At 43.6% G+C, this 14,197-nt stretch overlaps 1 protein-coding gene across 1 annotated transcript; it reads right to left on the bottom strand.

The window, feature by feature from the left end:
• Positions 1-988: 988 nt before the first annotated feature.
• LOC309694547 (tripartite motif-containing protein 16-like) lies at positions 989-3,838 on the bottom strand. The gene has a single exon (XM_082514729.1). The coding sequence runs from the start codon at positions 3,690-3,692 to the stop codon at positions 2,025-2,027; it is 1,668 nt and encodes a 555-aa protein (XP_082370855.1). The 5' UTR covers positions 3,693-3,838; the 3' UTR covers positions 989-2,024.
• Positions 3,839-14,197: the final 10,359 nt, after the last annotated feature.

The raw sequence follows: 14,197 nt of genomic DNA, 5'->3' as shown, positions 1-14,197 counted from the left end.
CCACAGGCGGCAGAGAACTGTCTGTAGCCCCGGAGTGAGGCGTCGTGAACCGAAGCAGACAGCGAACTGTGGCACAGTGCAGAAAACCGAAGCTTTCCCTCCCTGTTTGGTTTTGATGTGTCTCATGAAAGTCTATTGTTAAAAGTTGACCTTTAAAAAAAACGGACGCACTTGTTTGATTAGCTGCTCTCTGATTTTAGCCTGTTAGCTTACAGACTGAGCTCAGATCGTTCCTGTGTTAGTTCATTGAGAACATCACAGTTTTACATACCTGCTGCGTGACTTCATCTCGGGTCTCCGGCTGATATACAGCAGTCTGAGCCAGTGGCGGATCTCATCATCCTGGACGACTGTTTTTAATGTTTTTAACCACGGAGATTTCTTCTGCATCATCAGTCTCTCATTGTTAAACTCTCCCAGAAACTGAAGACAGTTGTGCCATTTCCGCGCTTCTTGTTCTTCTATTGAGTAGACGGCAGACTACACATGTCCAAGGGTAATACTGTCCTCCTCAGGCCATTGGCATCGAGTCAAAGCCTTAAAGTCTGGTACTTTGCGCATGGTCATTTTTTACGAACAGCAGAATCACAAGACAAAGCGTGCCAATGTTTATACTTTTCACTGTGACTGCCAAATAGATGAAAAAGTAGATGTTAAAAAACAACTTATAGTTTTGTCATTGGGCTGGTAGAAAGCTATGAGTTTCTGTCCCTTTGTCTGACCTTAGAGACTTATTTTAAAAGGAAACATTACAATCCTTTAAAGCAAGTATTTTCACCTCTGTCCCCCCCTCTGTACTTAGCTTTTTTGTTGTCATGTCAGTAATTGTCCAGTTGATGGCTCCCTTGGATCACAAGCCTGTCTCATGAGTCCAAGTGAATATATTCTTAATAAACAGCTTTGAAGAATTTGTGACCAACTTTGTTTAATTCGGAACATCATCATCATGAGTCAAACTCACTCTTGGATCTACAAAATATTGAACAAAAACAAACATCACTGAATCATAAGGTATTTGCTCCAACTCTTAGTCCAGAAACACATGAGTGAACTAGATCAGCTGCTCCTCCAGTTCAGCTGTGGATTTATATCATTATTTATATTTGTAAAGTGGATATGCAGTTTTTCAGTACTAATATAAGCATTTTATATCATTGCTTTATTGACAGATGTTTGGTGTTCAAGGTCAGGTATCAGTTTGAAAAAAACAAACAAACACACTGAGTTGAACTTGAACTTCCTACTGACAAAAACTAAAATTGGTGCAAAAATAACCAGAAACATATAAGAAGCATCCTGGAGGTGCTGCAGACAAGATAGGACCAATAACATGTCAACAGGAAATCCTTTTTACTAATTTGTTTATTTCTTTTTAGATTTTTACTCTCCATTTTAAGCCATGATGTTTGCTGATACTGTGTTCCTACTGTTTGTTCTCATTAATAGTTCTGTTTTTAACATTCTGTGCTGAAGCTGGAGGAAATGTTTCTACAGTGTCAGATGATACAGCTCCAAACTAAATAAGTGACTAACTAACGATGCTTTAATACACTTTACTATAAATTATGATATAGTGCACTTTCTTAAAATTTCTTATTGCTCTGTAATTAATTGTTTTCTTTATAAATGTACAAATGAGAATAAAATCTGTGTGATAAAGGAAGGTCTGTAGACTTCTCTGTTAAGATCAGTGAAGAGAAACAACAACATACAAATACCTAAGAAAAATATTCAGTAAACATTTAGAAGATAGAGAAGTTTATGTTGTCATGTGGAGAAATTTTTCAAATAAAAATATCCATAAGCATTGATAGTCTCCATGGCTGAACAGACACAGGAAAGAGCTCCACCTATAAAACGTAAAAACATCAAGACAACATGTTGAAGATGTCGAGGTACTGCCCATAATGTTTGACTGACATCTGATTTATGTGCAGCACATAAATACCACAATAATGATGGAGAGAAACTAAAAGGGAACTAAAATACAGATTTAAACTTACAACAATATGAAAGACTTCAGTCTATTTCACTTTAATCAACTCAGCAGTGGCTCCATAATAAAGCCAAAGTCCAGCATAGAGCAGCTGAGTGAATGTGGTCTGGACTCTGTGGAGGAGAGTCATGGTTTCAGAGACGCTGTAGAAGGACAAAATACCTGCTCTGTGATCCAGGTACACTCCTACTCTGGAGGAACGAGGACCTGAGACAGGAGTTTGGATGTTGTTGTACCAAAATGTAAAACTGTTGTTGTTACAATCTAATGACCAAGATTTGTCATTACGTCCAAATCTACATTCATCTCCTTTTCTGCTGATATTCTTGTATGCGACTGCTACATAAACTCCTTCCCCTCTCCACTCCACCTCCCAGTAACAACGTCCAGTCAGACTCTCTCTACTCAGGACCTGCTGCCATCCAGTGAATCTGTCTGGATGATCAGAATAAGACTGTTGTTGATTCATTACTGTTACTTTTCTGTTCCCCTCTGATAATAACAGCCATGTGTTTGCTGTGTTTGGATCCAGTGTGATTTCACATGAATATTTTAAGAATCCAGCTCTGGTCTTTGGCTCTGGTGGATCTGACAGTAAAACATCCACTTCAGTGACTGTCAGTGAGATGTTTGTCCATTCCTCTCTCAGAATGTCCTGTAGTTTATCTCTGACCTCTGACACAGCTGCTGTCACATCCTCAAAGTAGCTCAGAGGACGGATATTGATGCTGGATGAGTCTGTAGACTCACTGAGTGCTGACAGTGAGGGGTAGTTGTGTAGAAACTGGATGTGATCCTCTGTGTGTGAGAGCTGCTTCAGCTCAGCATCTTTCCTCTTCAGCTCAGTGATCTCCTGCTCCAGCTTCTCCTGAAGCTCTTTGACTCGACTCACTTCAGTTTCCTGCTGGGATCTGATCTGCTGCTTCACATCAGAGCTTCTTTTCTGGATGAGATGGATCAGCTCAGTGAAGATCTTCTCACTGTGCTCCACTGTTTGATCAGCAGACTGATTGATGGCCTCCACCTCCTGTTGAAGCAGCTTCACATCTTTCTCTCTGTCCTGGATTCTCTGCTGGATGTTTTGTCGACTCACCTCCAGCTCTCTCTGCCTCTCAGTCCTTTCTGCTGCAGCTGAGACTGTGTCGTGGCCTTTATGTTCATCCACAGAGCAGAGATAACAGATACTCTGCTGATCAGTACGGCAGAACATCTTCATCACCTCATCATGACGAGAGCAGATGTTCTCCTGGAGCTTCTTGGAGGGCTCCACCAGCTTGTGTTTCTTTAATGGAGCCACATCATAATGAGGCTGAAGGTGTTTCTCACAGTAAGATGCCAGACAGACTAAACAGGACTTGAAGGCTTTTATTTTTCTTCCAGTGCAGACATCACAGGCCACATCTTCAGGTCCAGCATAGCAGTGATCAGCAGGAGCAGCTTGGAGTCCAGTCTTCTTCAGCTCCTCCACTAAAACTGCTAACATGGTGTTTTTCTCCAGGACAGGCCTCGCTGTGAAAGTCCTCCGGCACTGAGGGCAGCTGTAGATTTTCTTCTTTTCCTCTTCATCCCAGAAGCTTTCAATACAGTTCATGCAGTAGCTGTGTCCACAGGGAATAGTCACCGGATCCTTCAGTAGAGCCAAACAGATCGAACAAGAGAAGGTTTCTCGGTCCAGCTGAACTCCTTTCTGCGCCATTTCTCCTCTCAGTGTCAGTGACTGTGTAAGTTTCACTTCCTTAATATAGAAACTGGTCTGATCTGAACAACAAGTGTTGCTGCTGTGAATGGGGCCTGCCAGCTCTAACACATGTTGGTTACACCCATCTTCATAATGTAGATCTAAAGGGGAGGGAACACAGAAAGATATGGACAGACAGGAGGTGCTGAGCTAGAGAGCAGGAAGAAGAGGAAGGGTTTTCATGCTGTGATTCATTCCAGAAAGCAGGAAGAGGCTCTGTGTTTAATTGTTTTCTGTTCAAACCTTTAACTAAATAATATAAATGTCAATAACTGGATGCCTCTCTATTCTTTTTGTTAATCTGCTAAATGAATAGTTTGTTTCTTTTAACAATTCAAATAGCAGAAATGAACAGCTGACAGCTTGTCAGACTCAGACTGTAAACCATAGAGACAGTTTATATATACATTTAGTCAGGGCAGTGCAGAGATGTTTAAAGGGGCGGGTGCTCACAGTTAAAAAGGGCACATAGAAGCAGGCTGAAGAACAACAACCCACATTCATCAAGAATCTAATATGGAATCACATCACACTATATCACTGTCATCAGGTGGGCACAATGCAAAGCAAACGTAGCCCATTTTTTACCTGATGGGGTACAATGTTGCTGTTTGGGGGGTTGCTTCTGCTCTTGCTGCTGATAGTGCTGGAGGGCAGGGCTGTGTTGATCTGAGACTGTAGAGATTAAACAGTCCACAGGAGAGAGGGTAGCTGATTAAACAAGTGTTATGAGATAATAATAAAACGCAAAGATTGGTCATGGCGCTTGGAACCATAAGGCAACAAAACTGGGAAATAAACTAAGCTCTGCCTGTGAATCACTCTTTGCCTCTCTTCTTCCTTCCATCTCCTCATCTCATCTATCACATTCCACTTGCTGTCCATCTGAGAACGAGGCACAGTTTGCTATTGAATTCATCTATTATTTAATTATACATTTTAACAACTCTTGCACCTAATCCATAATAAAGCAATGATAGAAAAATGTTATAGAACAAAAACTTTGTGTTTATTATGTCTGTGAAGGTTCTCAGTCATCCAGGTCATCGTAGTCAAATCAGCTTGCAAAGAAAAGCGTCTGGACTTGTTTAAGTTGCTTGAAGACTTTTCACCTCTCATCCGAGAAGCTTCTTCAGTTCTAAGATCAAATGGTGGGGAGTCCCAGATTTAAAACTAGTGGGAGTATCCCCCCACAGAGGGACAAAAGGACCCCCTGATGATCCTCTAATCGCCTGAGCCAAGGTATGAAAGCCAAGGTGGCTTGCCTGTTCCATTTGCCCATTAGTTTGAGATTGAAACTGGATGGTAAGCTGACTTGAGCCCCTAGTTCCTTGCAAAACTCTCTCCAAACCCATAACGTGAACACATGCTGTGTAAGAATCTGGCTGGTGTTCAGAGCTGATGGGAGCTTAGGCAGAGCAATGAAATGCACAGCTTTGGAGAACCGATCGATGATGGTCAGAATAACTGTTACCTGAGGATGGTGGGAGACCAGTGATGAAGTCCAGTGCGATATGAGACCAGGGGCATCTAGGAACGGGCGAAGGAGGCCAGCAGGAGGTGAAACCTAAACTGGAAAAAACTAACACAACACAGAACTGAAACCTAAAATGGAGATGCAGGGAGACGACACAGAATGATGCAGGAAAAAACACAGATGAACCGGCGAGGAGCACACGAGGACACATAGTATAAATACACACAGGGGGAGACATGGAATGGCAAAGACACAGCTGAACCTAATTGACTACACGAGACAGGGGGAAATGTGAACACTAGGTTTAGTTTAAACTTTAGGAACAAAAAAGTAAGAATCAACAGAATTAAACAAAGAACCAACAGCACAGGAAAGTTTAATCTTCATGAAAAACACATGCAGTGACTTCAACGTCCACAATAACACAATGTGTTTGGGCTTATGTGTGTCAGTTTCCAGCTTTAATCTTATGTAACAAGACCTCTTTATAGGTCAATAGAGGAATGAAGTCATTGTTGAACTACAGCTTGTGTGTGTGTCACCTCCACAACCTACAACAATAAAATATGATCTTTGAGTAGTGATATGGGAGTAAAATATACCATACTGATGTGAATAGGAGGTCATCTTTTCCCTCGGCTGTTAGGGTACCTGGGCCGTTGACCCAGTGTTTTGTGTTTGTGGTTTTTTGAGTCTTGTTTAATCATTATTCTGTTCTCTGTGTATCTTATGTTTCCTAGTTATCAGAATCAGAATACTTTATTAATCCTTCAGGATTAATAAAGTATTCTGATTTACTTTATTAAATCAGAATTCAAGGGCTTACGCTCTTGAATTTATTCAGTATTTGTTGTTTAGGTTGTCTTGGTTAGTATTTGGTCCCGTTCACGTCTTTGTCTCGTGTCTTCTCTCGTCCCTTGCTCTCTGTCCTTTTTGCTCTGCTGCAAACAGAAGCAGAGAAAACTGGAGCTTCTGGTCTTGGCCAGATCTCTTTTGAAAAAGACATTTTAAAGTCAATGAGACTTTTTACCAGATAAATAAATAAAGAACATTGTAGCGACTTCCACAGTCGCTACAGGCCGGGGATGGAGCCTGCCTATTTGCCTGACGCGCTGTCAAAGTTACGCAATAATGCGAGAGATGGAATTGTTTGCTCGTTTAATTAAAGTGCTTTGAGAGTTTACAGAGTAGTATCATCGGCTCCTGATTCAAACTCTTACAACATCACAGGCTCTAATATAACGAAGCGAAACATGTAGTGCAGCGGTCAACAAAAACTACGGCTACCCAGCCCTCCTCTCTGTCAAAATCAAAACCCGTGAATGACAGAGTGACAACGCCCATTTATGTCACCGCTAGCACCCACGTGACTCCCATAACAACCAAACAAATAAAAACCCAGTGATCATCAAAATTCAATACATTCAATTATGGCTCCTACACACCAGCCCCTAATTATTAGTATCCCTTCTAATAATTACCCATAATTAACCAAGTAGGAGACATAAAACATGCAGAGAAAAGTCAAGCATTTACTGTATTTCAATATTACCCGCAGGAATCCTATAGGTAATCTTAAAGTCTATCTTTAAAGAAAAATGAGAGACATTTTATGTCCAAATACAATCAAAGTCTGATAATTGGACCCAGAAGTCTTTAACTGTGATCTGCCTCCAGCAGTAGACACAGTTTGGTAATAGGTCGATCCAGGCAACTAGTCTGAGTTTTAATCCGAACTTGACGAACGAATCCTCTTCGGTCAGGAAAAGTCTTTATCACACGTCCCATTGGCCAAGAGTTTCGAGGTGCCGAACTGTCCATGATGAGAACCAGATCTCCCACGATGAGGTTCCTTTTTACTCCAATCCATCGCTGACGTTCCTGTAGTAGGTATTCCTTCACCCATCTTTTCCAAAACAAGTCAGACATGTATTGGACTTGTTTCCATCTTCTGTGTGTGTACATATCAGTGGAATGGAATACTCCTGGTGGTAATATCGGTGAGGTCTTTAACAGAAGAAGATGATTAGGGGTCAAAGCTTCCAGGTCGTTAGGATCCATTGAGGCTTTGGTAATTGGGCGGCTGTTAATGATGGCTTCAACCTCACAAAGTACTGTATGAAGACCTTCTTCATCCAGGTTTTGTACTTTCATTATGGAATTAAGTACTTTGCGAACCAGTCTTATCAGTCACTCCCAGGTTCCTCCGTGATGTGAACCTCCAGGAGGATTAAATGTCCATTTAACTCCCTTTTGCAGAAAGACGTCATTGACTTTTACATGGTTCCAATGTTCAATGGCAGTTCTAAGTTCACGTTCAGCGCCTATAAAATTGGTTCCGTTGTCAGAACGCAGTTCTCGAACCTGACCTCTTCTTGCATTGAAACGTCTGAACGCATTAATGAAAGAGTCAGTATCCAGTGATGGAGCAACCTCAATGTGAACAGCACGGATAGCAAGGCAGGTGAATATAACACCGTATCTCTTCACCACGCTCCTCCTACTTTTTACACTGAAGGGTCCGAAGTAATCCACTCCCACCCGCGTGAATGGAGGTTCATCTGGAATGATTCTTTCATTGGGCAAATCCACCATCTGTTGATTCACTGGTGCAGCATTAAGACGTCGACAGATGACACATTTAGATAACACTTTTCTTATTGCTGTACTAGCTCCAATCAACCAGTACTTTTCTCTTAGCTTAGACAGCATGTGGTTACGACCACCATGTCCAACTTCCTGATGTATGTGTCTAAGCAAGAGCTCGGAAATGTGTTGATCCTTTGCTAGTATTATGGGATGTTTCACCTCAACCGGCATCGATGATCTACTGAGTCTCACACCCACTCTGAGAATTCCATCTTGCAGCTGTGGGCAGAGTCTTCTTAGAGGACTTGATTTTATAATGGGTTGTCCCTTCTCCAGACTCACAAGCTCCAAGGAAAATCTCCTCCTCTGACAGAACTTGATAATGACAACCTCAGCTTTGTCCAGATCTTCCACTGTAAGATTCTTAATCACAGATGTCCTCTTGAAGTTCCTCAGCTTTTCTTCCACAAATGATTTCTGTTGCTCTTTGGTGACCTCTGACTGTGGTAAGCTTGAACACAATTCTCTCCTTTTCTTCGCAAAGGACAGAAGCAAGTCCTTAAATTTTAACAGCCATGCCACTGACTTCTTAAGACGTGTCCAGGTGGAAAAATGTTTAAACAAGCGAGTAACAGAATTTTCGCCAGCTTGCTCAACACTCACTGTGGCAACTGTTTTTACCTCAGGATCATCAGATGCAAGCAGACTGATGTCATCTGGGTAGACAGGCCATTCACTCCTAGATTGTAGAAGATACTGAGGCCCAGACAACCACTTTGTATTCTTCATAAAAACATCGACTTTCACTCCTCTTGAGGCCATATCTGCTGGATTACTGGCAGTGTCCACATATCTCCATTGCGAGGAAGATGAAACTCTTAAGATTTGTGAAACTCTGTTGGCCACAAAAACCTTGAATCTTGAAGTTTCACTCCTGATGTATTTAAGAACAGAAGCACTGTCTGTCCAAAACACAGAATCCAGAAGTTCCATCTGCAGCTCTTTCCTCCAGAGTACATCCAATCGACTGGCCATGGTTGCTGCAATGAGCTCCATTCTCGGGATGGTAAAGGATTTAAGAGGAGCGACACGCGCTTTTCCCATAACAAACGCACAGTGTCGTTCTGAACAGATGTTTTCAATCAGCAGATAGGTCACTGTTCCATACCCATCCTCACTGGCATCACAGAAATGGTGCAACTGAGCACTCGTGATTTCTCCAAATCCATCAGGTTTCAAACAACGACTCACTTCAAACTTGCTCAATAGCTGGAGCTGCTGGAGCCATGTTAACCATCTTTTGGAAAACAGCTCGGTTACATTATTGTCCCAGCCGATTCCTTCCTGGCATAGATCTCTTAGGATTTTCTTAGCAGTTAAGACCACAGGACTTAGCATTCCAAGAGGATCATAGATAGAACTGACAATTGAAAGGATTCCTCTTCTGGTGAGCGGTCTGTCCTTGAGCACAATCTTGAATTTAAAAGAGTCTGATTTTATACACCATTCCACGCCCAAAACTCGCTCGGTCATTGAGGAATCCAATTCCATGTTCAACTCTTTCATTCCTATGGCTCTGTGACTTTCAGGAATTGATTCCAGCAGGCGAGTGAAAGAATAAATGATGACTCTCCTCCTCTCTCGGAGTCAGGGGACATGTTGCATGTCATCTCGGTGTCTTGGTACGCAGTGGTGCGGTGATGATGTGCTGGGCAGGGCCAGTTCAGAACAGAGTCAAGGGCATCGGGGTGACGGCAAGTTAAATGTCCAACTGTTCCCTGTCTGTTGGTGATCCACTTTTTGAGCAGAAATCCTCCTTTGGCACACAAAGAAACCAACTCGTGGTACATTAACACTGCTTCCTCATCAGTTTCAATGGACACAAGACAATCGTCCACATAAAAACAGTGCAACAACTTCTTCACAGCTTCCTCACTGTAGAGATGTCCAAAGTCATCCGCACACTTTCTGAGTGCAAAGTTGGCACAACTTGGTGATGAAGTTGCCCCGAAAAGATGTACATTCATCCTGTATTCAGATGTTGGTTGTTCCAGATCACCTTTAGGCCACCAGAGAAATCTCAATAGATCTTTATCTTCAGCTGGAATCATGACTTGATGGAACATGGATTCAATATCTCCCATAATTACAACTGGCTCCTTCCTGAATCTTGTGATCACTCCTATTAAAGAGCTTGTAAGATCAGGTCCTTGTAAGAGTTGGGAGTTTAAAGATGTTCCCTGATAACTCATTCCACAGTCAAACACAACTCTGAGTTTCTTCTTGGTCGGATGGTAAACACCATGGCAGGGCTCTAGAGTGCGACCAATTTGGTTGCAAATGCGACCAAATTTTTCAGTGGTGCGACTAAAAATAAATATTTGGTCGCACAGGTGCGACCAACTGTTCCGGTAACAAAAAAAAAATCTCTGTAACTCTCCGTGTGGTCAACAACAGACACACATTATGCCCCTATCGTGGACTAAACCAATCAGAGATAGTCAGGGGCGGGACCTCTCTGATTGGCCGTGGTCCAGTTGAAAGTGCAGGTGGAAGAGAGAGGTGAGTAGCTTGAATAAAGCGATATCAATTCATTAACGGATTCCACACAAAGACCTAAACACGGAGCGGACCCAACACATCAGAATCAGCTTCGTCTTTCTCGGCTTTCTCACCCGACGGCCTGAACACGGACACGCTGTCGGAGCTTAGTGATTCTTCGGGTCCGCGCTGTGTTTACGTCTTTTTGCGCTGATTCTGAGCTGCAGGTTTTGCCTCTCTCCAACCAAAATTCACCGAGCCTGCAGCAAAAGAAGCAGCAAACTGCGCTTCACATTTGATCAATGTCGTCATGAATTCCCTCTGACTTTTGCTGTTTTGCTTCCACCACGATAAAAATCACACTTCCTGCACAGCTCTCTCTCTCTCTGTACTTCAGGAACAGTTTCCCGTCTCAAATCTGTTTTCTGCATTATTCATTCGCTTATTACCCACCAGTCTAGCGTTGTTTACAGCGCTTTTTCTTTTTTCACTTAAATGACCTCGGACAAGAAAGCCTAATTTCTGCTGTTCAATACTGAAGAAATTTAAATTTCTTAAAATTATGCAAAATTGCAGAATATTTTTAAGGTTATCTGCTATAAAAAGCCAGACCAGGAAAATCTCCTTCATGTTTTCCTGTGTTTTATTCTCAGTTACTTTCACACAAAGGCATCTGCTGTGATTTTCACAATTCTGATGAAGTCTCATGTGTATCAGTACTGATAAATGATCAGAATTATAATATTTCTGACTGTCTGAGGCTAAATTGAATCAAATCAGGACTTTGAGAACCGGAATTGAATGGATTATAGAAATCAGTGATGATACTCAGCCCTAGTGAGCAGCCTAGGCCTGAGAGAAGTGGATGTACTGTAGCTGTGGGTAATAAGAAAAGATGAAAAGAACTATTGATAACTTTTTTGTTAAGTTAAGGCCTGATCTGTCTGAAATTCATAGCCAGTGCTCTGACACGGTGCCATCAATATTTGAATGCTGAAAAAGCACAGTGTATCCAGAAAACACATTATATGCTGCAGTAAATGCACTGCCCAAGTGTCCCCTTTCCCCACGGCCTTTCAGCAGCAGACAGCAGCAAACAGGTCGTCAGAGGAGGCCAAGATGATGATTAAGTTTTTAACATTTTCTACAATATTGACAAAGCACTTTAAGCACAAGTTTGTTAGTTAATAATTTAGAAATTAATATTGTCTGTATGGACTTCCCCCCCCAAAGAAAGTGCACATGTAAAACTGCAGTGTTAAGCGATGCGGTTGAAAAATTTGAGTGCGCCTAACTTTTGTGCCGGTACGCCTAAATTTTTAAAGTTAGGCGTACCGGTGCGCCCATGTCAAAAAGTTAGTCTAGAGCCCTGCATGGTGTGGTATATACCACAGCTTGCCATCATTGCGATTGATCTCCTCTTCCGGGACCTTTTCAGCATAACCTTTAGCCAGAAGCTCATTCATGAAGACTTTGTACTCAGTATGAAACACTGTGTCTGTAGCCGCTAAACTGGTGGAACTAAGTCTTCACCACCACGCCTATACAAGCAGAAAGGGGAGTGAGTGGGTCAGCGCTCAGAGCACAGAAACTTAGCTGGCTTCAAACACACCATTTATTTTCAGGATAAAACACAATCTGAACCCCAAATACAAGCTAAAATCCCCGTATACAATAAAAAAATAGTGTTTACAACCCGCTAAAAACCCTGCCGGCAGGAATGATTAAACGCTAAAAATACAAAGCTAAATGAATGTTTTTCCCTATACTAAAAACTCCCCCCAGGGTCCTAATTCTCCCAGTCCAGCAACACACGGGCAAATTCTCCTGAGCTGAGAGAGACAGGAGAGGAACTCCTCTTCCGGGATGTGGACTCTCGACAGCAGAAGACCAGGGAGGAGGCTCCTATCTCCACCTGACTGTGCGCAATCGTGCAGTCCAGCTACTCTCCACCTCCTCGCACGGCCTCCCTCGTAGCTCCGCCCTGAAACAACAGACACGGGCCAGCAACGTTGTCAGCGCAGCCGCTGTTACCCTTCCCCGGCAAAGCTACTCCTAGCGCCCAACAGTGGGAAAGCGATACTCACAGATGCAGGCAGAGGCGTACCCCTGCCCTACTGTGGATTTCACGCGTCGCCTCCCACGGTCGCTATTCTGTCCGTCGGGACTGGATCGCCGGGTTATGCTGGCCGATCGCCGAATGTCTCGTGGCGCCCCACAGTCAGGCCGGAGGTCCTTCTGTTCATATGCTGGCTTGCACACGTTTTGTTTTCCAGCTCTCCACTTTTCGTGTGTCTCTCTCTTTTTTTGTCTCTGCGCTTACCATCTCCCTTAAGTCAGTTTGGTGGCTGATAGGCCACCTCGGGGAACGCCCCCACCTCACAGGTGTCTAAAATTGTCCGCTTAATCCACAGTGGAATAATAAAAAAACATATTGTTCAATCAACACTAAACACACACTATAAATATAGAGATAAAATCATGCAATAGGAATATCAATAAACAAACATGCAATATCACTATTACAATAAAATCATGCAAATAAAATCGACACCCTGTACCAACACAGTCTGATCCAAAACAAAATATAAAAACACAATTTTCCACTGTGTGACATCCCCCCACATTTTACCTGTGACAGTCCCTGTCACCCTAATCAAGCGACCTGTAACGGGCGGGTGGCTGACCAAAATTAGGCCTCATCGAGCGCCGTACCTCTGACAACTCTCCCGGCTGCTGGGCTGGAGCGCTGGGCACAAAACCATAAAATGGAGGCTCAACTAGCACCTCTCCCTCAAGGCTGACTTCTTGCCCCTCTGAGTGGTAGTCTGCTGCAGGGGTAACGCACAACTTCAGTGCATTCCGATGGAGGACCTTCTCCCCCCCCCTTTCTCCGGACGCACCCTATATACTACACCGGTATTGCCAACTTCTTCCACTACCACATACGGCTCTGAGCTCCAACCTGGGTGCAACTTGCCTTGTCCCTGCCTATTCCTGTCCCTTATCCAAACTCTCTCGCCTGGCACCAACGGCAGGGCCCGCGCACTTCGGTCATAAGCCCTCTTGTTTTGGGTGGCTGCTGCCCTCATCTTCTTCCTAGCCATCTCATAGGCAAAAGATAGTTTCTGGTGATGGTCCTTAACCCACCCTCCCAGGTTGTGGCATGGGGAATCCCGCTCAACACCTAGGTTCAAATCCACTGGCTGCCTCAAATGCCGCCCAAACATCAGGTACGACGGCGCATACCCTGTGGCACTATGGACAGTATTATTGTATGCTTGTAAGAGCTCTGGGAGGTATTCTGGCCACCTCTGTTGTCTCTCTGACTCTAAGGACCGAAGCATGTGCAGCAACGTCTGGTTCATCCTCTCAACCCCACCATTTCCAGCCGGATGGTATGGGGTGGTCTTGCTTTTTGTAATGCCATAGCACTTACACAGCTGGTACATCAGGGCAGACTCAAAACTACCACCTCTATCTGAGTGTAGCCTGGTCGGGCAACCGAAGGTCTGAATCACGTGAGCCCAAAGAGCATGCACCGCAGTCTGAGCAGTCTGGTCTTTGGTAGGAACTGCCCAGGCGTACCGTGTGAAAAGATCAGTCATAACCAGAATATTCTGGTACCTGTCTGTGGGCCTCCCCAATGTAAGAAAGTCCAGGGCCACAACCTCAAGGGGATAGGACACAATAACGGGATGCAAGGGGGCTCTAGGCCTATTTCTATCTCGTAGGCCACACGCAGCGCACCCTAGCTGGAATTCGCGCACCTCCTCTTCCATGCTGGGCCAATAAAAGAAGCGACGTATCCTGGACAGTGTCTTTTCCGCTCCCGCATGCGCCGCTGCCTCGTGAT

Source organism: Aulonocara stuartgranti (assembly GCF_965226115.1).
Source record: "Aulonocara stuartgranti genome assembly, chromosome: 18".
In the NCBI taxonomy this organism is placed as follows: Eukaryota; Metazoa; Chordata; class Actinopteri; order Cichliformes; family Cichlidae; genus Aulonocara; species Aulonocara stuartgranti.
The sequence above is the reverse complement of the archived record's forward strand: the minus strand, read 5'-3'. Positions and strand labels throughout refer to the sequence as shown.

Bases quoted from the DNA above. Each gene is read 5' to 3' on its own strand.
- LOC309694547 (XM_082514729.1), bottom strand. From the start codon at position 3,692: ATGGCGCAGAAAGGAGTTCAGCTGGACCGAGAAACCTTCTCTTGTTCG.